This window comes from Stegostoma tigrinum, chromosome 1 (assembly GCF_030684315.1).
Source record: "Stegostoma tigrinum isolate sSteTig4 chromosome 1, sSteTig4.hap1, whole genome shotgun sequence".
NCBI lineage: Eukaryota > Metazoa > Chordata > Chondrichthyes > Orectolobiformes > Stegostomatidae > Stegostoma > Stegostoma tigrinum.
The window spans coordinates 126,042,539-126,068,863 of record NC_081354.1 but is presented as its reverse complement, the minus strand read 5'-3'; the positions used below and the strand labels follow the sequence as shown (position 1 = coordinate 126,068,863).

At 42.1% G+C, this 26,325-nt stretch overlaps 1 protein-coding gene across 1 annotated transcript in view; it reads left to right on the top strand.

Annotated features, from left to right (window-relative positions):
• LOC125452623 (uncharacterized) overlaps positions 1–26,325 on the top strand; it is an 82,150-nt gene that overhangs the window by 14,261 nt on the left and 41,564 nt on the right. Inside the window, exons 5-7 of the mRNA XM_059638498.1 lie at positions 6,142–6,327; positions 9,746–9,785; positions 11,071–11,194. Coding sequence (XP_059494481.1) covers positions 6,142–6,327; positions 9,746–9,785; positions 11,071–11,194 — 350 coding nt within the window. The remainder of the gene's footprint in view (positions 1–6,141; positions 6,328–9,745; positions 9,786–11,070; positions 11,195–26,325) is intronic.

The window sequence follows — 26,325 nt, the reverse complement described above, 5'->3', positions numbered from 1 at the left end:
TGAATGAGGCGTATAAGATTTTTAAGGCATTGGACACTCTGGAGGCAGGAAGCATGTTTCTGCTGATGGGTGAGTCCAGAACCAAAGGACACAGTTTAAAAACAAGGGGTAGGCCATTTAGAACAGAGTTGAGGAAAAGCCTCTTCACCCAGAGAGTGGTGGATATATGGAATGCTCTGCCCCCAAAGGCAGTGGAGGCCAACTCTCTGGATACTTTCAAGAAAGAGATAGATAGAGCTCTGAAAGATACTGGAATCAAGGGTTATGGGGATAAGGCAGGAACAGGATACTGATTGTGGATGATCAGCCATGATCATAATGAATGGTGGTGCTGGCTCGAAGGGCCGAATGGCCTACTCCAGCACCTATTGTCTATCGAAATCCCTCCTCGCTGTATACCACTGTGCTACCACCTCTGCTGGATCTATCTTGATGGAGGAACAGGACATATTCAGGGATGGTGATGGTTGTGTTGAGGACATGATTCCATGAGTATGACAATGGCAGGCTGTTACTTGACTAGCCTTTGAGACATCCCTCCCGGTTTTGGCACTAGTTCCCATTTTTAGTAAGAAGGACATTGCAGGGTCAACAAGGCTGTTTCTGCCGTTGTCCTTTCAGTTCCTAGGCCAATGTCACGTGGTCAATCCAATTTCATTTATTGACACACCAACCAGTGGAAACAACCTATCCTCTTTACCCAGTCAAAATTATTCAAAATTTTGACCATCACAGTTAGGTTACCTCTTAAACTTCTCCGTTCCAAAGAGAATAACCCAGAAATATAAGAAAAGTTTCGAAGCGTTTCCATAAATACTTAAAGAAGAGTTAACAAAGTAAGCTTTACTCCTATAGAAAGCGAGATGAGAAAATTAGGAATAGAAAATAGAGATGGCAGAGGGTAGCATAGTGGCTTAATGGTTAGCACTGCTGCCTCACAGTGCCAGGGGCCTGGTTTGATTCCAGCCATGGGCGACTGTCGATGTAGAGTTTGCACATTCTCCAAGTGTCTGTGTGGGTTTCCTCCAGGTGCTCTAATGTCCTCCCACAGTCCAAAGATGTGCAGGCTAGGTGGATTGGCCATGCTAAATTGCCCATGGTGTCCAAGGATGTGGAGATTAGATAGATTTGCCATGGGAAATACAGTGTTATGGGAATAGGGCGGGGGAGGTGTGTATGGGTAGAGCGTTCTTTGGATGGTCAGTGCAGGCATGGTGGGTTGAATGGCCCAATTCCACACTGTATGATTATGATGAATTGAACAAGTATTTTGCATCAGTCTTCACAAGGATGTAAGCAACACCACAGATGCAGTGATAAATCAAGAAATTGAAGGAAGCGGGGGACTCAGGAAAATCAGAGTCACCACAGAAGTGATACTGACCAATTTGTGGGTGCTATGAGCTGGCTAGTAAACAGATCTTAATAGACTTCATCCTATTTTAAAATAAATAGCAAGTGAGTGAATTAATTTTAATTTTCCAAAACTCCCTTGATGCAGGGACAACCCTATTAAATTGGGATATAATGAAGGTAGCTTCTTTTATTTAAAATTGTAGTCAACTGAAAGCGGGAAGCAACAGGCCAGTTAGTGTAAAATTTGCCTTAGGGTAAGTATTCAGAGCTAATGTTAATTACGTTATAGCGGGGCACTTGGATGAATTCAAAATGAGAGAGTCAACATTGGCTCTGTGAAAGTGAAATCATGCTTGACAATTCTTTCAGAGTTCTTTAAGAAGTTTATGCTGTATATAAAGGAGAACCAGTGAATGTAGTACACTTAGATTTCCAGGAGGAATCTGATAAGGTGCCACATCAAAGTTTATTGCAGAAAATAAAAGCTCATGGAATAGCGGGTAACATATTGGTATGGAGAAAAGATAGTCTGGCTAGCAGGAAGCAGAGCATAAGTAAAAAGGAGTATTTTTCAGTTTGGCAAGATGTAATCAATGGTGTGCCACAGAGTTCAGTGCTGGAACCTCAACTATTTACAACTTATATTGAAGACGTTAATGAAGAGATGGAAAGAATGATTTCCAAAACAAGAAAACAAACCACCGTGTGCTGGCACGGTATTACCAGGAACTGTAACAAGCTGGACTGTTACCTTTTTAAATAAATTACTAATGATTTATTCAAATCTGGCAGGCAGACTGCCGATTTCAGCACCCACCCACTCTTGTGTGATGGGCGTCAGCTCAGGGGTGTGTGGGAGGGTGGTACCTGCCTTATTTCTCAAACCCTCCAAGTTGGGCACATTCCTGCTAGCAGCATACAAAATCTCCAGTCTCAGAGAATCAAAGGATGCGGATTGTAGGTGGAAAATGGAGTTGAAACTTAGGATGATTTATTATCACATTGAATGCTTTGCACAGATTGGAGTGTATGATCTACTCCTACTCCCTACTTTTTATATTCTTGTGCTCCAGCAGACTTCCAGTGTGCGTGTGCAAACAGCTTTACTAATTGTCTGATTTAACCCACTCACAACTCTTTCACTTACGCAGAGTTAACATTAATCTCTGTAACCGTAGACAATTAACATCAGAAGTGTGCGTATGTGATGTAAACGCCACATAGCATCTCCACTGTCCGATTCAGAGCCAAATTTCACTCCTACTTTTCACCAGTTTGACCTATTTTAAGGCATTTTTGACCATGTTTTTAAATCAATAATGGGTTGGTTTGGAGATAATGGGAACTGCAGATGCTGGAGAATCCAAGATAATAAAATGTGAGGCTGGATGAACACAGCAGGCCAAGCAGCATCTCAGGAGCACAAAAGCTGACGTTTCGGGCCTAGACCCTAGGCCCGAAGCGTCAGCTTTTGTGCTCCTGAGATGCTGCTTGGCCTGCTGTGTTCATCCAGCCTCACATTTTATTATCATGGGTTGGTTTGGATTTGGGTTGCATCAGATATCAGAACACAACATCAGCTACACATATTTATGTAAGTTATAAATTCAGTTTTTTTACTTGTATATAAACCAATGAATCTTATCTCAAGTGTGATAAAAGTAGACATTAGAAAAGTAGTGGTTTTGCTATTATATGGTATTGTTTAAACATGCAAGTAGAGTGCGCAGGGCATTGTACTTGAACTGAGCAGTTCACACCATCTCTTCCTTTAACTGGTCTCATTGTTCACTTCGCATTGTTTTCTCACATTTATGCAAACTGGTTACAACTTTTAGATCTGTCTTGCAGAGTTTCCGTTTCAGATAATCAAGATTGGAACTAAATTACTATCTCTTTGCTGCAAGCCCTTTATATCTTCATAGGCTTTCATTAAGGTCCACTTAAGAGATAGCATTCAAAATTAAACTGGAAATGGTGTACTGACATGGGTAGAGGCCAATTGGCGCACAGGAAACAAATAGTACAGATAAACAGGTCTTTTTCCAAGTGACAGGCAGTGACTTGTGGACCACCACGTTTGGGTCCAAGCTATCTGAGGGAACTAAATAATCAGGCTAAATTTACAGATGACACAAACCTGGGTGGGAGAGTGAACTGTAAAGAGAATGCAGAGGCGTTGCAGTTTGATTTGGACAAGCTTGGAGGAGTAGGAAAATGCTAATAAGGTGAAGAAATATTCGCCTATCTACTTACATAGCAAAAACAGGAAGGCAGATTACTAAGATAATAAAATGTGAGGCTGGATGAACACAGCAGGCCAAGCAGCATCTCAGGAGCACAAAAGCTGACGTTTCGGGCCTAGACCCTTCATCAGCTATTGGAGTGGTGATAGTTTAAGAAAGGGAGAGGGGAGACAGGGGATCTGGGTGTCCTTGTACACCAGAGCTGAAAATAAGCATGCAGGTACAGCAGGTGGTGTAGGCAAATGGCCTTAAAGCAAGAGTATTTGAGTATAGGCACAGGGATATCTTGCTGCAATTGTACAGGGCCTCGGTGAGACCACAGCTGAAATTCTATCTGCTGTTTCTGTCTCCTTATCTGAGGAAGGATTCTCTGCCTATGGAGGAGTGCAATGAAGGTTTACTAAACTGATTGGTGGGATGGCAGGACTGAGATGCAGAGGAATATATTCACCATAATTTAGAAGAATGAGGTGGATCTCAAAGAAACCCGTAAAATTCCAACACATTTAGACAGGATAAGTGCAGGAAGGATGTTCCTGATGACTGATGAATCCAAAACTGGGGTTCACAGTCCAAAGATATGGGGAAGGCCATTATAGTTGAGGACAGATTTCTTCCCCAAGAGAGTAATGAGCCTGTGAAATTCACTTTCACAGAAAGTGATTGACGCCAAAACATTGAATGATGTTAAGACAGTGTTAGACATAGTTCCTGGAGCTAAAGAGATCAAAGGATGTGGGGAGAAATGTAGGAACCAGGTACTGATTTGGATACAAAATCAGAAATTGTTGGAAAGATCCCTCAGGTCTGGCAGCGTCTGTGCAGACAAAGCAAGATTAACATTTCGGGTCCAACGACTCTGCCTCAGAACAGTTGGTTGACCAACCAGATTATGCTGAATGGTGGAGCAGGCTCAAAGGAATGAATGACCTACTCCTGCTCCTATTTTCTATGCTTTCATGCTTCATTCAGATTGACATTTTTTTTCTAATTTTGGTATAAACCCTTTGTTGCAAGTTGGCTGTCGGTTTTGTATTTTGTTATTGTAGGATCTTTCACAGTAATTTTCCTGAATGTTGATTTTTCAGCCAGGGTATGCAATTAAGTGGACTTTGTGCCAAACTTCTGCTAAATTACAATAGCTGATCAGTTGAATGCTGAGGAAATTTTAGTGCTTTTATCTTGATGCGTGAAAAATTATTTCACAAATTTCTTAAACCCTTTAAAAAAATCTATACATATTTGTATGGAGTGGCTTTGTTTGTTATTTGGTCTTTGACAACTTATTTTATATTTCTCAATAGATACAAGCCATTGACTTATTTAATGAGCTCCACTCTAACCTCACCATTCTACCCAGGAAATTGCACTTTGTATCAATTTTTCACTACAATAGAGCGGTAAAAATGACAGATGAGTCTTGGTATTTCCAGATCTTCTCCCAAATAAAGCCTTTCCCATTTTTGCTGGATGACAGTGAAATCAGGCCAGTATTTTTCAGTAGCTGCTGGCCATTTAAATCACCAGCTGCCTCGACTGAAGTGGGATCTTGGCAACACCATCCCATGGAACCTAGAGAAGTGTCACAAGACCTGCTAAGAGGAAACCTCAACTTTGTAGAATTGTTTGGATAGCTAAGGTACCCCTTTGGCAAGGGAAGGTGCCCCCATGGGAATGGCCTTGGGACACATTTGCAAGGGTTAAATAGCCTGTGGTTGGGAGGGGGGAAATGGTTAGGTATCCTTCAGATTGTTAACAGTAAAGATTGCATGAACTCCTCAGTAGTGTCAAGAATTGTCACTATGTGTCAAAAATGGAATTTTTTTTATGAATGGCGGTGTTTTTCTCAAGAGGATAGTCTGAAATGAAGAACTAATGGAACTTCTTTTTTCACTTGCGTCTTTGAGTACTAATGAATAAATTAGCATGGTAAATGAAGAGGAAAAGGGTTGGCACTAAGTTGGTACAGAGAGTGTGAGGGTCTGTGGAAAATGGGTATAAGAGCAAAGGGTCACACTGGGGTAGGAAGAACCATGGGATTGGGTAGAGGGTCAAATGGTAGTACAACGGGTATGAAGAACCACGTGAGATAGATAGAGGACATTAGATGACCTGGATGGGCATGGTAGGGGCATAGTGACTGTGGGAGAGAAGGAGGTACAAGGAGCAAGAGCTTAAGAGTAGTGTTATATGCCTTTATTTTTGGGATACTGTGTTGGATTCCCAAGGCAGGTTTTCCACCCAGTTTGCCGGACAACTAGCAATGTCCTTCAACACTTCACAGTTCACCTGGCTCAACTTTAAATCCAAACCACTCCCTCGGCTAAAATTGGGCAATGCAGGTGGCCATTGTAAAAGGTGGGGTTAACAGAGCAACAAATTCTTCCACTCTGTGGCTGAACCTGGGAATGACAATTGGGGTCTTAGTTTCAACAACAAACCTTTAATACCAGGCTGGATTCATTAAGACGTTCCAAATTTGAAACCTGAATAATTTGAAACTATTGACTGACATTATTTTTGTTCACAATTTTTTCAGGGTGACTCTGGTGGCCCACTCATTTGCAAAATCAGCAAGTTCAGAAAAATATATGAATACAGAGGCATTGTGTCAGCAGGAGATGGCTGTGCAAAACCCAAGAAACCTGGCATTTATACTCGTTTGTCTGAAAAATATCTGAATTGGATAAACAAGGTCATAGCAGTTAGGACTCACAACAAAACAGTAAATTGTACTTGAAAGGAATGTTTCCCATCCACTCATGGTCTGAAGTTGTTTGAATAAACTGCCCTTTGATTCTTAACAATTTTTGTACACAATATTCATACCCTTTATTTTCTGTGAGTAAGTTCTGCATATTGTAAAGGGAGATAATATAATCACAGTTTGCATTATAAGATTTGCCACTTTCCAAATAAATCATGGTACTGCTTTGGCTACGCTATTCTGTTGTGAATGACTTGGTTGACTGCGGCCTTGCATTTGAAGTTTTAAGCATAGAAACATAGAAACTGGGAGCAGGTAGAGGCTATTTGAAATTTTGAACTTCCTCTGCCATTCAATATAGTCATGGCTGATGATCTGTGCAAAGATCTATGCCTGCAAAGAAGCCCAATGTACAATGTGACTTCAGAATAACTTGTTGAACTTCTACATTTGCTGGGACACACTGATTCCTGTCTGCAGCCACATTTCCCAATGTATTACCACTTAAATATACGCTTCATTGAATCCCCAGTGCAGAAGCAGGCCCTTCAGCCTAACAGGTCCACAGTGACACTTGGGGCATCCCACCCAGACCCATCCCTCTATAACCCCCGAACACTATGGGTAATTTAGCATGGCCAATCCACCTAGCCTGCACATCTTTGGACTGTGGGAGGGAACTGGAGCACCCAGAGGAAACCCACGCAGACACCGGGAGTATGTGAAAACTCTGCACAGACAGTCACCCGAGGCTGAAATCGAACCTGGGTCCCTAGTGCTGTGAGGCTGCAGTGCTAAGCCTCCGCCGCATCTGCTCCCACGATAAGACATTCCACTCCCGCACATCCCAGATGTCCAAGTTCTTTAAGGACCGCAACTTTCCCCCCACGGTGATCGAGAACGCCCTTGACCGCGTCTCCCGCATTTCCCGCGACACATCCCTCACACCCCGCCCCCGCCACAACCGCCCCAAGAGGATCCCCCTCGTTCTCACACACCACCCTACCAACCTCCGGATACAACGCATTATCCTCCGACACTTCCGCCATTTACAATCCGACCCCACCACCCAAGACATTTTTCCATCCCCTCCCCTGTCTGCTTTCCGGAGAGACCACTCTCTCCGTGACTCCCTTGTTCGCTCCACACTGCCCTCCAACCCCACCACACCGGGCACCTTCCCCTGCAACCGCAGGAAATGCTACACTAGTCCCCACACCTCCTCCCTCACCCCCATCCCAGGCCCCAAGATGACATTCCACATTAAGCAGAGGTTCACCTGCACATCTGCCAATGTGGTATACTGCATCCACTGTACCCGGTGCGGCTTCCTCTACATTGGCGAAACCAAGCGGAGGCTTGGGGACCGCTTTGCAGAACACCTCCGCTCAGTTCGCAACAAACAACTGCACCTCCCAGTCGCAAACCATTTCCACTCCCCCTCCCATTCTCTTGATGACATGTCCATCATGGGCCTCCTGCACTGCCACAATGATGCCACCCGAAGGTTGCAGGAACAGCAACTCATATTCCGCCTGGGAACCCTGCAGCCAGATGGTATCAATGTGGACTTCACCAGTTTCAAAATCTCCCCTTCCCCTACTGCATCCCTAAACCAGCCCAGTTCATCCCCTCCCCCCACTGCATCCCAAAACCAGTCCAACCTGTCTCTGCCTCCCTAACCGGTTCTTCCTCTCACCCATCCCTTCCTCCCACCCCAAGCCGCACCCCCAGCTACCTACTAACCTCATCCCACCTCCTTGACCTGTCCGTCTTCCCTGGACTGACCTATCCCCTCCCTACCTCCCCACCTACACTCTCTCCACCTATCTTCTTTACTCTCCATCTTCGGTCCGCCTCCCCCTCTCTCCCTATTTATTCCAGTTCCCTCCCCCCATCCCCCTCTCTGATGAAGGGTCTAGGCCCGAAACGTCAGCTTTTGTGCTCCTGAGATGCTGCTTGGCCTGCTGTGTTCATCCAGCCTCACATTTTGTCATCTATTTATGATATCAATTATGCCATTCATTTTGCTGACTATTTCACATTATGTTCTGCCACTTCCAAAGTTCTATGTGCATAAATCGTAGGATTCTCTTACACAGAACTTCCTTTAAAATTGTGCTATTATGTGCCACATTTTTTATCACGATTCATTCATAGATGTGGGCATTGCTGGTGCGACCAACAATTTATTGTCCATTCCTAATTACAGAGAGTCAGCAACAATGCCGTAGGTCTGGAGTCACATTTAGGCCAAGTAAGGACATCAGTGAACAAAATGGATTTTTCCAACAATCTGCAACAGTTTCACAGTCACCATTAGACTTTTAAATTTAGACTCTCTTTTAAATTGAATTCAGACTCCACCATATGCATTGACAGAACAGTACCTGGGTTCTCTGGATTAAGAATCTAACAATGTTACTACCTGCCCATTGCCTTGCCTCCTTTTCAATTCTGCATTATCTCTTTGTGCTAAATTTCATCCATCATTTATTTGTCCATTCTGCCAGTCAATCTGTGATGTTTTGCACTGTTTGGTTTCGTTTTTACTGTTTGTTACCATTCAGCATCATCGATTAAAATTTCAAAACTTGTCAGTGTTCCAACATCCAATCCTTCTATAAATATCAAAGCTGACTTCTTGTCATGTTAATGATAATCACTTAATAATCAATTACTTGTCAAAGATTGATTAATTGAATGGACTAGTTTATTTAAAACAGTAAAATGCATGCATTAGAAAGCAGATACGACAGGAAACCAACTAATTGCTCAATGCACAGTTTGCAAATCCACAGCAATCCAGCTTTCTGTCGGAATTGCAACATTGCATTTGCATAGCTTATTGAGTGTTTAAAGGTGAACTCTCTTCAATGCAATGCACAAATACAACATCCCCCCGTTTTCAAAACAAAGTTTGACTATTTCAAATAATGGGAGTCAATTTGCCTTTATAACATAAAGAAAAGTTGCTGATTCATCCAGACCTTGTGATGGTGACTCTGGAGGTGCCGTGGGATTACCCACAGTCGTCATTGATATTGTCTGTCATTCATGTTTGTATGGGGTCCTGGCTGGGATGCAACAGGACTGGGAGGTCATTGGGAAACAGGGACAGGCCTGATTTGTCCTCAGTTCCATCTTACTTTTGCATTGTCACATGGGGTGCAAATCAGGTAATCAAATGGTTACATCAAAAACATTTTTCAGGCTACTGAACCTAGCGAGTGGAGAAGATAAATCCTGAGATCTGCAAGTTGACTCCTTTGATGTAGATGCCATAAGGTATCAGCTATGAGTCCATTCCTGTCATCATGACAGGTTGTCACATATCTTCTCGGGGATCTTGAACATGAACTTGCTGTCTCACTTTCAATTTTCACGATGTTGCAGTTGCATTTTTATTGTTTATTTGAGTCATTTTCCTTTCCAGTTTCACAACCTGCTCTCAAGTTTCCGAAACGGTAATTCAGGTATGAGTAAGTTGGTACCAAACATGAGCATAGATTGTACTCAGGGTTCTGGTCTCAAATATGACATTGCAGTATGTAAATATTGCTTGGTTTGTCCATATTTTGTCATTAGATTTTTGAGTGAATCGTATGTTCAGCAACACCATTGAATGTGGTGTGACGTGACTGATGCAGCATCTCTCGCACATGTCCTGGAATGGCTTCTGAAGAAATTGAAGATCATTGTTTAATGATTTCTCTACGAGTGCCAAATAAGTTAAAAATGAACAAAAACAAAGTTGCTGGAAAAGCTCAGTAGGTCTGGCAGCATCTGTGAAGGAGAAAACAGAGTTAACATTTCGGGCCCAGTGACCCTTCCTCAGACCTGATCGTGGCTGGGAAAACATCACATTATACGCAGAAAATAGGGAAGTTGGTGGGGTAGGGAGTAAACAATAGGATAGAGCCCAAAGAGAGAGAAAGACAGTTGGACAGACAAATGGGTTGATAACAATCAGGCTGGGAGGGTGAATAGTTGTAAATGGAGCCTCAATGCAAGCTGAAAGAACAACACATCATTTTCTGCTTGTGGACCCTCCAACCCCCTGGGTTCAATATCGAGTTCAATTATTTTAGGGCCTAAACTCTCCCATGTCCTAGCCCACTACCCCACACACCAGACCTTGTTATCACACAGCCTGCCATTACACACTACCTATTGTTAGTCACTAACAGTCCCCATTAACAACTATTCACCCTCCCAGCCTGATCGTTAGCAACTCCTTTGCCTTTCCAACTGTTTCTTCTCTCTCTTTGGACTCTATCTTATAATTTACTCCCTACCCCACCCACCTTTCTATTTTCTGCATTTAAACTGATGATTCCCCAGCCACCAACAGCTCTGAGGAAGGGTCACCAGACCTGAAACTTCAACACTTTTTTTGCTTCACAGATGCTGCCAGCCCTGCTGAGTTTTTCCAGAAAATTTGTTTTGTTCCTGATTTACAGCATCAGCAGTTCTTTTGGCTTAAAATAAAAATGAAGCTTAGAGTGTATTCTTGATGTATTGTGCAATTGTTGAATAATGGCGTACTTGTAAGGTGACGATCATTGATGATGCAGTCATTTCCATTGACGTGTAAAAGATTGGACGTGATTTTAGACCAAGATGGATCAGGGCTTCATGTGGCATCAATGGTTCTTTACATTGATTTGACATATGTTCTTGACATGCCTCACAGTTCTTAACAGGGATTTCAACATCAGTGGCTAATATACTGATTTAGTTGTGGTTCTTCTTGTCCAGTCTACATCCGTCCATGTATAATGGCCATATTGGAGAATATCGGGTCACAAAAATTCTTGAATGACAACCTGCGTTCTTTAAAAGTGATTCTTTCGGAGATACCTGGTGTAACGATGTCAGCCAGGTAGAGCCTAATAGAATATGAGCTCCCTGATTGGGGCTGTTAATCAGGTCCAGTCAGGGAGCCCTCATTGACAGATAAGAACAGCAGTGTCGGACATCATGTTCACTCTGAGAGCTGGCTCTGAAGGAGCTGATTCAGCGTCAAGGACTCTCCAACTATAGATGAGGGTGACTTGGTGGGAGGATACTGGCCTCTGTGGAGTTATTCCACCTGGCTGATCCTGAAAGGACCAATATAGCCTCACATGTTTTTGACATGCTGAATGTAATCAGATCATTCTTCAACAATAATTTTCCCTATACTCTTTAATGTGGAAACTTTGCTGATTCTTCCTGCAGGTACTGGCATTAAAATGTACCATGAGATGTACCAGGTCAATTTGGAGAAGTTCAATGCCAAAGAAGTCTCAGGTTTTATCTTCTCTGTTCACGAGGTTCAGCAGCCTGCTAAGTGTCTTTGATATAATCATCCGATTACCCGGTTTGTACTTAATCTCACAGCCAGCTTGGATCTTTATAAAATGCAATTCTTGGTGGTGCACTGGGCAATTGTTTTCACTGTGACCTCTAGTTGTTTTGGGGGCAAAATACTGAGTTGGATTGAAAATTGGCTGGCTGACAGGAAGCAAAGAGTAGTGATAAATGGGTCCCTTTCGGAATGGCAGGCAGTGACCAGTGGGGGACCACAAGGTTCGGTGCTGGGACCGCAGCTGTTTACAATATATATTAATGATATAGATGAAGGCATTAAAAGTAATATTAGCAAATTTGCTGATGACACAAAGTTGGGTGGCAGTGTGAAATGTGAGGAGGATGTTATGAGAATACAGGGTGACTTGGACAGGTGAGGTGAGTGGATGGATGCATGGCAGATGCAGTTTAATGTGGATAAATGTGTGGTTATACACTTTGGTGGGAAGAACAGGAAGGTGGATTACCATCTAAATGGAGTCAAGTTAGGTAAAGGGGAAGCACAACGAGATCTAGGTGTGCTTGTACATCAGTCAGTGAAAGCAAGCATGCAGGTACAGCAGGCAGTGAAGAAAGCTAATAGCATGCTGGCCTTCATAACAAGAGGGATTGAGTATAGGAGCAAAGAGGTCCTTCTGCAGCTGTACAGGGCCCTGGTGAGACCGCACCTGGAGTATTGTGTGCAGGTTTGGTCTCCAAATTTGAGGAAGGACATTCTTGCTATTGAGGGAGTGCAACGTAGGTTCACGAGGTCAATTCCCGGAATGGCGGGGCTATCATATGTTGAAAGATTGGAGCAACTGGGCTTGTTTAGAAGGATGAGAGGGGATCTGATTGAGGCGTATAAGATTATTAAGGGATTGGACACTCTGGAGACAGGAAGCATGTTTCCGCTGATGGGTGAGTCCAGGACCAGAGGACACAGTTTAAAAATAAAGGGTACGCCATTTAGAACAGAGTTGAGGAAAAACCTCTTCACCCAGAGAGTGGTGGATATATGGAATGCTCTGTCCCTGAAGGCAGCGGAAGACAAGTCTCTGGATACTTTCAAGAAAGAGATGGATAGAGCTCTTAGAGATAGTGGAATCAAGGGCTATGGGGATAAGCCAGGAACAGGATATTTATTGTGGATGATCAGCCATGATCATACTGAATGGTAGTGCTGACTCGAAGGGCCGAATAGCCTACTCCAGCACCTATTGTCTACTATCTATTGTCTATTGGTACAGTGGATGTAATCCCGCTTGTATGAGTTCAAAAGAAATTCCAGCGAACACATCGCCCGAAAGGAATCAGTTGTAAGTATTTTGAATGAAGGGGCAGTGGAACGTAATCAGCTCTACTGACTTCTCCTCAAGATGTACTGACTGGCAACCATGCTTGGCATCAACCTTTCAAAATAACTTTTCATATGCAAATCTCAGGTTGAGCTCTTTTGCAACGGGAATTTTGTGAGGGCGCCACTTCAAAATCTCGTTTAGCCCCTGTGCATTGAGACATACTCTCAGAATGCTGCAAATCAGGAACAAAAACAGAAGTTTCTGGAAAAGCTCAGCAGGTCTGGCAGCATCTGTGAAGAAAAAATCAGAGTTGACATATCAGGTCTGGTGACCCTTCCTCAGAGCTGAAATGTTTGCATTCGTTGGTTTACTCATGACTTCCTGTGCCCATGGTTACATGTTTTTAGGATTCACTGGGTTGGATATGGATAAATATAGAACAAGGAATCATCACCAGTTTCAGAAGACAAATGATTTAAATAATTGCAAACATTGGAAGCCTGTGACTAGCAATGTGCCACAATATGGTGAGGCCACACCTGGAGTACTGTGTGCAGTTTTGGTCTCCTTACTTGAGAAGAGACATACTGGAACTGGAGGGGGAGCAGAGGAGATTCACTCAATTGATTCCAGAGTTGAGAGAGTTCGATTATGCGGAGAGACTGAGCAGACTGGGTTCATGCTCATTGGAATTCAGAAGAATGAGAGGAGATCTTGTAGAAACATATAAGATTATGAAGGGAGTAGGTAAGGTGGAGGCAGGGAGGTTGTTTCCGCTAGCAGGTGAAACTAGGACTAGAGGGCATCACCTCAAAATAAAGGGAAGCAGATGTAGGACTGAGGTCAGGAGGAACTTCTTCACCCAAAAGGTTGTGAATCTAGGGAATTCCCTGCCCAGTGAAGCAGTTGAAGCTAACTCACTGAATGTGTTTAAGGCAAGGCTAGATAAATTTTTGAAAGTAAAGGAATTAAGGGTTTTGGTGAGTAGGCAGGTAAGTGGAGCTGAGTCTCAAAACGATCAGACATGACTTTATTAAATGGCGGGGCAGGCTCAAGGGGCCAGATGGCCTACTCCTGCTCTAAGCTCCTATGTTCTCATGTTCTTAAATTGTTTCGAATCACATTCATTTTCCAAATTGAGTTTATTGGTCAAGTTTTTGCTCCAACACAATTATATCTTCAGAAACATAAAGTTCTCATGAACCTACACAGTTACATAGTGATTTGGAACATTATTATTTTGTTTTAAAACATATTCCTCGCTAGTGCTAACCGGTAAGGTTTTACAGCTGAAAATACTTTGTCCCCAGAAAAAATAATTTAATAATCTGTTTCTTGTTTACCATCTGTTAATAACCATATTTCAAATAACTGAAAGCGATATGTTAAAAGAGCTAAACAGAACTACTACAGAAATGCATTGTTCAATACAGGGGGGGAGGCAAAAGCCTAGTGATATTATTACTGGACTGTTAATCTAGACACCTAGAGAATGTTGTGAGAGCCCAGGTTCAAATTCCAACATGGCAGATGGTGGAATTTGAATTCAAGAAAAAGAAACTGGAATTAAGAGTCAAATGATGACCATTAATCCATTGTAGATTTTCAGAAAAATACATCTGGTTCACTAATGCCCTTCAGGGAAGGAAATCTGCTATCCTTACCCGGTCTGGCCTACATGTGACTCCTAACCCTCAGCAATGTGACTGACTCTTGACAGCCAATGGGCAATAAATGCTGGCATCGCCAGAGACAGCCTCATCCTGTGAATGAATTTCAAAAAACTCCTTCATCATCAAGCAAGGTGACCAGCCCCAGTTCAATGAGGAGCAGCTCATGCGAATAATGCAAACAGGAATAGCAGTGCCCCTTGAATGTGATACATAGTCCTGGATGACACTGATCTTCTTGAGCACTGATGCAATTGCACATATCCAAGTAAATGGTGAATATTGCATCAGACTCCTGACATGAACATTACAGATGGTGGTAAAGCTTTGGGAGGTCAGCAAGTAAGATCATTATTACACAGTATTGATTGACTTCCCCACTTTTGTGGGCCCATGTCAATTTGGCTGGTGCAGTTAACCCTATAGATGTTACTGTTTTTACCAGAAGTGATGCTTATACCTGGACTTGACTGGCTTTGCTTTGAAGAAGGATATATGATTTGCATAATGTAACATAACATAAACCTGTTTATTTGTGCTTTGTCCTGAACTATATTTAGTTCAAGGTCCCCAAGTATGACCAGTGTTGCTTCTGTCAATATGTAAAGAAAAAACTGTATCCTGAATTCAAAGTACATACCAGCAGCCACATATTGACACATTCCCAGAGAATGTATGAGTACTTTCCTAAAATTTTTATTACTAATTGTTGGCAGTAATGAACAGAGTATGTCAACAAGGTTCTATTAAAGCTCTAAATCCAATAGATGCTGCAAAAGATCATTTTAGTTAAGCCTTCATTTGTCATTTCCTCAATTTAACTCAAGATCAAATTCTCTGTGCTCTGCTACTGTGTAGTCTATCTTCTGGCATCATTAGCTGACTTTTTCTTTATCAGTTGCGTGAACATAATCGTTATGTATCTAGTCTTCGGTGACAGTTCTGCATGTATATGTGGGTGTTTCTCACACATACCTCTAAACAAGCAAAACACACACATTCATAAACAAATGCATCCAGACACACGTTATTTACTAACCGCTTGTTTGAAGTCTTTTTAGCCACATTCCCAAAACCCAAAATATTTCTCCTTTGTTGATGCTGCAAGTAACATCCTCGAAATAACTCAAGCATGATACCACATGCATAAATTCGAACTTTTATTGAAGACCATAAGACATAGGAGCAGAAATTTGGCCATTTAGCCCATCAAGTCTGCTCCACCATTCAACCATGGCTGATAAGTTTCTCAACCCCATTCTACTACTTTCTCCCTATAACCCTTGATCCCCTCGACAATCAAGAACCTATCTATCTCCGTCTTAAACATACTTAATGACCTGACCTCCACAGCCTTTTGTGGCAGTGAATTCCATAGATTCATCACTCGCTGGAGAAAGAAGTTTCTCTTTATCTTTCTTCAATCCCTTTATTCTAAGGCTGTGTCCTTGCATCCTCATCTCCCCTACCAATGGAAACTTCTTCCCAACATCCACTCTGTCCAGGCCATTCAGTATTCTGAAAGTTTCAATTAGATGCCCCCCCATTCCTCTCAATTCCATCAAGTGTAGACCCAGAGCCCTCAAAAATTTCTCATATGTTAAGTTTTTCATTCCTGGGACCATTCTCATGAACCTCCTGCGAACCTGCCCGTGGGCCAGTACATCTTTCCTGAGATAGGGATCCCAAAACTGCACACAATACTCTAAATGTGGCTTGATCAGACCCTTATAGAGCCTCAGAACTACATCCCTACTTTTATGTTCAAGACCTCTCAAAATAAATGTCAAAGTTGCATTTTCCGTCCTAACTACTGGCTCAACCTGCAAGATTATTTTGAGAAACTCCTGGACTGGAACTCTCAAATCTCTTTACACTTCAGACTTCTGAATTTTCTCCCCATTTAGAAAATGGCCCATGCTTTTATTCTTTTCACCAAAGTGCATAACCTCACACCTTCCCACATTGTATTCCATTCATCACTTCTTTGCCCACTCTCCTAACCTATCCAAATCCTCTGTAGCCTCCCCACATCCTCAATAAGTCCCTCTACCTTTATGTCCAATTTTGTCCTCCTTTTCAAAATGTTCAGTAATCACTTTTCTAAAATAGTGGCCTACCATTTTTCTCTATTTGCAAGTCAAGCTGGCAGATCTGCAGTGTCCCCTCTCCCTCTTCTTCCCTTCTAAAGTCGCGGGATTATATTTGTTGCCTTCCAGCAAGAACCTCTTCAGAATCTACAGACTTACAAAATTAACTAATAACGCATCTATTATGTCTATAACGACTTCCTTCAACACCCTGGGGTGAAGCTCATCTGGTACAGGCAATTTATTAGCCCTTGACTGAGCTAATTTTCCAAGTACAACTTTGTTGCTGATATTATTTTGTTTTGGCATTTCAGTTACACAAGCTTCATTCTCACCTTGTATTTCTGCAAAATTTTTGTTTATTCATTCACAGGATGTGAGCATCACTGGCTAGGCCAGTATTTATTACCCATCTCTGGATAGGGATTTAACCGTGAACCTCATTGCTGTGGGTCTGGCATCACCTGTAGGCCAGATCAGGTGAGGGCAGGAGATTTTCTTCCCTGAAAACCAAAAGAACTGCGGATGCTGTAAATCAGGAACAAAAACAGAAGTTGCTGGAAAAGCTCTGCAGATCTGACGGCATCTGTGGAGAGAAAATCAGAGTTAATGTTTCGGGTCCGATGACCCTTCCTCTGCCGTATTATGTTCACCATTTCTCAAAGGCTCCTTTACAGCAAGATTGTGGCTTAGCCCTTTCTCATGACAAAACACCAGATCCAACATAGCCCATTTCCTCATTGGCTGCTCAAGATACTGCTGCAGAAACCCATCTCAAACACACTATGTAATTCATTCTCCACAGTAATTGTGCTGCCTCGGTGAACTAATTCTATATGCAAATTGAAGCTGCCTATTATGATTTTGATTCTCACATTATATGTGTTTCTAATTTCCTGAGTTGTAGTGTGCCCAACTCTACTCCTACATTTTCGTGTTCTTGAATGAAATTCCACCAATGTTTGCTTCCTTTTGCTGTTTCATACCTCCATCTAGAGGCACGGACAGAAACCATGGGCTCCCGTGCTACACTGACTGCCCAAGCACAGTAGCCACACTCTCAAGCTGAGCACAATGGGCCTAGGATCCAGTTACTGGACTCTGATTGGATGGTCCAGGCCCTGGTTGCACCCAAACTCATCTAAATCTTAATAAAACCCAAAAGAACTGCAGATTCTCTAAATCAGGAACAAAAACAAGGTTGTATCAGAGATAATAGGAATTGCAGATGCTAGAGAATCCGAGGTAATAAGGTGTGGAGCTGGATGAACACAGCAGGGCAAGCAGCATCTTTGGAGCCGGAAAGCTGACATTTTGGGCCTAGAACCTTCAGCAGAAATGGGAGAGGGGAAGAGGGTTCTGAAATAAATAGGGAGAGAGGGGGAGGAGGATAGAAGAGTGATAGAGGAGTAGATAGGTGGAGGGGAGACAGGCAAGTTAAGGAGGCGGGGACAGAGTCAGTAATGGTGAGTGTAGGTGGGGAGGTATGGAGGAGATAGGTCAGTCCGGGGAGGACGGACATGTCAAGTTGGACTCGTCCCCACCCCCCTAACCTGTTTTTCCTCTCACCTGTCCCCTCCTCCCACCTCAAGCCGCACCTCCATTTCCTACCTACTAACCTCATCCCACCCCCTTGACCTGAACACCCTCTGTCTGCTACCTACAAGGCAATTTTGTGTCCAGTTGGCTAGCTCCCCCTGAAGTCCATGTGATCTAACCTTGCTAACCAGTCTACCGTGCACTGCCTTTTTCAAATGCCTTGCTGAAGTCCAGAGAGACAACATCGACTACTCTGCCTTCATTAATCTTCTTTATCATCTCTTCAAAAAACTCAACCAATTTAGTGAAACATGACTTCCCAGGCACACAGCCATGTTGACTATCCATAATCAGTCTTTGCCTTTCCGAATACATCTAAAACCAGTCCCTCCAACAATATACCCACCATTGACGTCAGGCTCATCGGTCTCTCGATCTTGTTAAGTTATTTGAGGACATCTCAACCAGACAGTATAGAGGGGATCCAGTAGCTGTGTTGTATTCAGACTTCCAGAAGGTGTTGAACAAGGCATCTCACTGGTATGGTCCAGAGCAGATCTGCATAAAATATTTTAAGAAGGTAGATTATACCTAATTTTTTTAAAAGGGACCAAAGAGACAACTTTTTCACACAGGGTGGTGCGTGTATGGAATGAACTGCCAGAGGAAATGGTGGAGGCTGGTCCAATTACAGCATTTAAAATGTATCTGGAGGGGTTTAGAGGGATATGGGCCACTTGATGGTAAATGGGATGGATTAATTTAGGATATCATGGATGGCATGGATGACTTGGACTGAAGAGTCTGTTTCCATGCTGTACAACTCTATGACTCTGTGACTTCAGATAGTGTGACGACATTGACATTTTCAATGAGGTTAGTAGTGTGAAGCAAATGTTCCACAAACCTTTTCTTTATGTCTTTATCTATGCATCATCGGATTCTGGTTTATTGATATCTATGTGTTGACATCTCTAAAATAGCAGATTGTCTTTACTGTAGCTTTGTATGTGGTCTCTTTGGGTTGTTGTGCGGCCGTTTGTAGCTGCATCAGGCTTTGTTCATTGCTCTGTCCCACTCCCTCTGTCAATGACCTTTTCTGCCACATGCTTTGCAAAACTGCTTGCAAGCCGAGCCTTGTCTTCCTGCATTTGCAAACCAATGCTCTCATGCACATGCACATGCACATTAAAGTTCTCTTAATCAATGTATAATTTACATTTATATTTGATTGATTGCTTAAATCTTGTAACCATGCCCTTATTTCTTTCCTGTTCATGAATGTGAACTGGTTGTGGTGAAGTCCTGGGTTAGAGTCTTGATACCAGTGCTCTCAATTTTATTGGTATCATCAAACATGACCATTCCTAGCTCACTCCCTATTCCCTGCAGATTATTCTCTGCTCTCTCCATAATGCTACATAGAAACATAGAAAATAATGGCAGAATTAGGCCATTTGGCCCTTCCTCTTGCTTTGCCATTCAATATGATCATGGCAGATCATCCTACTTTCTCCACATACTCTTTGATCCCTTTAACCTGAAGAATTATATCTAATTCTTTCTTGAAAATATCCATTGCTTGGGTCTCAACTGCTTTCTGTGACTAGGAGCTCCATGGGCTCACCACTCTGTGCTTGGAGAAATTTCTCTGCATCTCGATTCAAAATGGCCTTCACTGCATCCTTAAACTATGACCCCTGGTTTTGACTCCCTGATCATGGGAACATCCTTCCCGCCTTTACCTTGTCCAGTTATGTCCAAATTTTGTAGGTTTCCATGAGATCCCCCTGATTCTTCCAAACTCCAGTGAATATCGCCCAATCCAATCTAGTCTGTCTTCATACATGAGTCCTCCATTCCAGGGACCTGACTGCTGTTGTTTACCTGGTGCTGACTACTTTGCTGTTATTGTATACGCTGGCAAAATGGAGGCAACACTTTTGCAGATTCAAACTCTCTGAATGGGTTTCTTGAATGGAAGTGCTTTTCAATATCAAGTTTGGATGAGGGAGCATCGCAAGTGTTTTTACCATCTTCACCTACTTCCTGAAGACAGCATGGCTGATACAAAGGGAGTGGCTATAGAGGTGACATGGGATTATTTGGGGATAGGAGTATTAATGAAAATAAGGGGATGTGAGTATTAGAGTGTATAACCGCACCAAAACAAGTGAGACAAATTCCCAAAGAATCAAGAAGGGCCCTCAAACCAATTGATGTTGGCTCTCACCAGCATGCATGATGGACTGAATGGCATCCTGTACCAGAGCAATTCTGCTGTTCTGTCAGAAAAACTCCAGCCCTTAATTTCAATAATTAAATCAGCACACAGTGACAATTTAACTTCTACTGCAGTCATCTTTTAGACCAACAACTAGTGTTATATATCAGAGATAATGGGAACTGCAGATGCTGGAGAATCCAAGATAACAAAGTGTGAAGCTGGATGAACACAGCAGGCCAAGCAGCATCTCAGGAGCACAAAAGCTGATGTTTCAGGCCTAGACCCTTCATCAGAGAGGGGGATGGGGAGAGGGTTCTGAAATAAATAGGGACACAGGGGGAGGTGGACCGAAGATGGATAGAGGAGAAGGTAGGTGGAGAGGAGAGTATAGGTGGGGCGGTGCGGAGGGGATAGCTCAGTCCGGGGAGGATGGACAGGGCAAGGAGGTGGGGTGAGGTTGGTAGGTGGGAAGTGGATGTGCGGCCCAACGTGGGAGGAGGGAATAGGTGAAAGGAAGAACAGGTTAGGGAGGCGGGGACAAGCTGGGTTGGTTTTGTGATGCAGTGGGGGAGGGGAGAGCTGGGCTGGTTTTGGGATGCAGTGGGGGATGGGGAGACTTTGAAGCTTGTGAAGTCCACATTGATATCATTGGGCTGCAGGGTTCCCAAGCGAAATATGAGTTGCTGTTCCCACAACCTTCGGGTGGCATCATTGTGGCACTGCAGGAAGCCCATGATGGACATGTCGTCTGAGGAATGGGAGGGAGAATTAAAATGGCTTGCCAGTGTTATATATGGCTGTTTTAGATATCAGGTGTCTGGAGAAACTCATGCCAAGCTTTTTGCTTTCTGAAATTGTAAGGGAAATGTTTGTGTTCTGATATGTTAACCCCTAACCATATATCTACAACAGATATCTCATTTTATCACATTCAACAGTTCACACCATCTCATCATACACGTTATCTTTTTCTCACTTCATTGGTTCTCTCTTCTACATAAACCATTTAAACTTGTAGCTGCAGTTGATAGATTGTATTTTGCATTTTTTTTTTGGTTTCATTGATTTGGAATGCTATAGTCTCAAACATCTGTAGTATCATCATTGCATATTTTTAATATATAAATTATGCCTCGTCTTGTGACTGCATTTGCCTCCCACAGACACAGAACCATGACAGCGTGTAACATAGGAACAGGAGCAGGCTGTTTGGCCCATTGAGCCTACTGTATCATTCACTAAAATCATGGATGGTCTATCGTTGACTCAGCTCCACTTGCTTGTCTGTATTCCATTATCCTTAACTCCTTTATCACTCAAAAATCTCTCTATAGACTGGACTGGCAGAATTTCTTTCATAGAGGGTTACAGTGAATCGGCTGTGTTTTTACAACAAACAATTAAAGTTTCTCATTGCTGAGACTTGCTTTCAAATTCAGACTTATTATTTAAGTTTGAATTCCACAGCTACTATAGTCTGCAACAAAGTGGATAGCCAGAAAGAGCTTGATATTTTTCATTTGCCACAGTTAGACTACTCATTACAGGAATTGCAGCATTTCTTCTGAAGGTGTAAATCAAAACATTTGCTGCTGCAGATGTGCCCAACAGTTTGAGGAACATATAAGTCAGACTATCACCCACATTGTGATTTGACTAATTTCCAACTTTTTTAAAGGCTACAATTAACCATGTGCTAAAGTCAGTTTAAGAAATGATAATAACCTAATTGTCCAAGCCAGAATATCAGCCACACAAACTCCCACAAAATGCTATCACTCACTTACATTGTGGCCCGTGATATGATTGCTAGGATCCTGCCCCAGAAGGGTACTGTGGTATATTAAGTAGGTTTAGGATCTCACAGTGACACAATTCAGGTCAGCATCATGATGGATTATATTAATTATATGGTTAAGCATGTAAATGAAGGAAGACTTAGCTTAGGTGAACTTTAAAAAAAAACTTGCACATGTATAATGGCTTTAAGGAAAATTTTGAAGGCAATTCATTGGGGTATTCTAAAGCAAAACAGGGAGGATGTAAGGGCAGATGGCAAAAACATTGGTTAAAGAAATAGGTTTCAGAGAGTGTAAAAGTTTGAATTGCCTGGCTGATTGCACTCGCTCAGGGTACTGGTAAGATTTTTGCCATTTTTCCAGCAAAGGAGACCTACTTCTTAGAAAAGCTAAATTCTGCAGATGCTTAAAATGTGAAATCAACGCAGAAAATTCTGGAGATAGTGGGAACTGCCAATGCTGGAGTCTGAGATAACAAGGTGTGGAGCTGGATTAACACAGCAGGTCAGGCAGCACCTGAGGAGCAGTAAAGCTGATGTTTCAGGTCTGGGCCCTTCAGAAATTTCTAGAGATGCTCAGCATTTGTATAGCAACATCTGTGAAGCAAGGTCAATTTTAACTGGATCCTCAAGCATTGAGTCATAATTGGATACACTTGTTTCAGATTAATAACCTCGGACAAAAGCTCTTCAATATGAGAGGTTGGGTGAAAATTTTTCTCTCCCCAGTGCTCAAACCGGTTGAGATGGCCGGTTTCCTGGCTTCTGGGACATGAGGAGGAGGTGGGACTGCCCCCAAATTTTCTGTCAGTGAGGTGCCGACTATTAAGAGCTTTTTTTCCAACACAAACTTATCAAATGTTTCCAGAATTTTTAATTTATGCCAGTTAGCCATTGTTTTGCAGTGTTACCTGGAACCAAACTGCAAATATTCTAGCACCTAGCGAAAGACTGATCCCTCCACATGTCATCGATGAATCAGGTTAACTGTTCATGTTAATACATGCCAACCTGCAGCTGCAGATCTGTTAGCACGGGCACTGGCTTAAGAAGTCCACTACAGCAGCTTTAGGCTCTTGCTGCGATAGTGGTAATGCCCGAGCTCTACACCAGGGCTCAAGATCAAGTTCTACTTGTTTCAGAGTTGTGTAACAACACCTGTGAAAAAATATATCTACTGTAGTAGTTCGAAATTTTCATTGTCCAACTTGTGACCTGGTCTCAATAAAGGGAATTGGCTAACTTTCACGCACCCTATCTGCCAATCCTCAAGAGAAGGACAATGAATAATATTGAAATGACAAAGTAAGTAGTTCTTAATTGCAACAACAGTGGCTTAGCTACTTCTGCATCAGAACATTATCAGCTCAAGCCTCACTTCAGCGACTTAAGGACAAAACAAAATCTGGACTGATACTTTAATGTTGCACTGGAGGAACGGAACCCTGCAGCATCAGAGATAGTGTTACATGGAAGCCTCATCTGCTGTCATTGGTCAAAGTAAATGATCCCATGGCACTGTTTCAAAGAAGGTCAGGGGAGTGGCCAACCTTTATCCCTCATTCACTGCAGAAACACGTTGGTTCTCTGGCCATAATTTCTGTGCTGTTTTTGCAAATTTGCTGTCCAATTTTCCTACATTATGGCAGTAACTGTTTACAGTATGTTCAAGGGCCTTGTGGGTGACTCTAGATTGAACAAACAAAGCTAGTAATGACGTCTTGGATGAGGATTTCCTGGGGTGTGCAGATGCTTTCTTTTTAGACCAATATATTGATGAACCAGATGCTGTGCAATGAGAAGGAACTAATTAACAACTTTGTTGTGCTGAGTCTCTTGAGGAAGACCAATCATAATATAATTGAACTCTTCACTAAGATGAAGAGCAAAATACTGAAATCTAAAACTAGAGTCCTGAATCCAATAAAGGGAATTTTGAAGGTATGGGATGCAAATTGGCAAGGATGGAGTGGGGAACCTTAATAAAGAGTTTGATAGCAGATAGTCAACAATATTTAAGGAATGTGTACATGAATTACAACTACTATTCATTCCTGACTGGTACAGTAATAAAGGAGGAAAAGTGTCTCAATCATGGCTGGCGGAAGAAATTAGGGATAGCATTAGTTCTAAACAGAAGACATATAAAATTGTCAGAAAAACATTAAGCCTGAGCATTGGGAGCATTTTAGAATCCAGCAGAAAAGTTTAATCAAGAGGGAAAACATAGAATATGAAAATAAATTTGCAGGCAAAATAGAAATGGTTAATAAACAGGAAAAAGGGAGTGGAAATAAATGGATCATTTTCTGAGTGGTGGGCAGTGACTACTGCAGCTCTGCAAGGATCAGTGCAGTTTTTTCATTCAAGTGGTCGCAAATCTGTGGAATTTTTTTCCAGGGAAGGCTGTATCAAATAAGTCATTGAAGATAGTTGAGAAAGGAATAGGTCATCTTTTAGATTTTAAAGGAATCAATGGGATAATGGGAGAAAGCGGAATGTGCCACTGAGATGGGGAATCAACCATGCTCATAATGAAGGGCAAAATGGCTCAAAAGTGTCAAATGGCCTAGTTCTTCTCCCAGTTTCTATGTTTTTATATTAAAACTTGTATTACTGAATTTGACATGTCACAACACAAGATATACAGTTTGTAGTTATTGATATTTAGGGAGACAGTGGCGTTATCATTTCAGGGACGTTGCAGTGCTGCTCTACTCTATAATATCACAGCACTGGTAAACCAAAGTCCCAGGCCAATGCTGTGGAGATGTGAGTTCAAATCTTTGCCTAGGTAGATAGTCAAATTCAAATTCAGTAAAAAAAGTCTGGAATTTTTAAAAGAACAGCTTAATTAATGGCAACCATGTGTCCATTATTGAATGTTATAGAAATCTATACATTTCAATAGTGCCCTTTAGCAAAGGAAATCTGGTCTGGCCTACATGTGACTCCAGACTGGCAATAATGTGGTTGACCCTTTACTGTCCTCTATTATGGCTACAGGGCCAATCAGTCCAAAGCAAATTAATGACAGTCGACAAATACTAGTCTGATCAACAATGCACACATCCTGATTTAATTTCTTTTAAAAGTCTGACTGTATGCAACAACATAGCAACCTCCATTGCAACTAAGACAGTATGAGAGGCAAAGGTGTTGGAACCGATTCACTGCTTTGCTCTGTAATTTAGCAAAACCATTTTCTTATGCAAACATCAGCAGATTATCGTACAATCTGTTTCCATGGCCAACATGTACAAAGTGTTCAATCTGTTTCATAGAAAGTTCCTAACTCTCAAAATATTATTTTTGACTCTTCAGGGCTGTAAACATCTGTCAAGTCTGATAATAATATTACTCATTCATACTGTTCAATTAAGTAATTATTTATTAACTTTTTCTGCAGATGTCTGCAAAGAAATTATTGGAGGCCATGAGGTTAAACCTCATTATAGATCATACATGTTATCAAATCCAGATGTACAAACAACACAGATGTGGAGGAGCTCTGATCACACCAAGACGGGTGCTAACTGCAGCACACTGTAATGAGTCAATATATTTTCATAATTCTGTGTCACATGAATATTATTTTCAAGTGATTACTGAGACTAAATTCTACCTGTAGAACACACACGACCAGTGAAAGTAGTGTCCGGGATTTTTTTCTGATGTTTTTGAAAAAATATCTGAAAACATATGTTTTAACATAATAACCAATGAGGTAGGACTTCCAGCTGGACTCATGAATAGGCATTTGTCAAGTGTTGCATCATTAGCCCTGGCTTAATGGTTCATATGCTCACCCCTCTAGTTTTCTAGGGAGAGCTTTTTTTTCAAAGCTTTTCTTAAAAACTGCCAATGTTGTTTGGTATGAATCCCAGTATTTCTAGACACCTGTGCAAAATGATCAGTTTCTTTGCGTTTGTCGTCATTTGCATCATGTAAAACTTTAGAGACTTTAAAACAATCTTCATTTCCAGGTCACTCATGTATTCTGTAAACAGCAATGTTGCCAATCTTGATACCTGAGAAATCATTAGTCACTACTCAA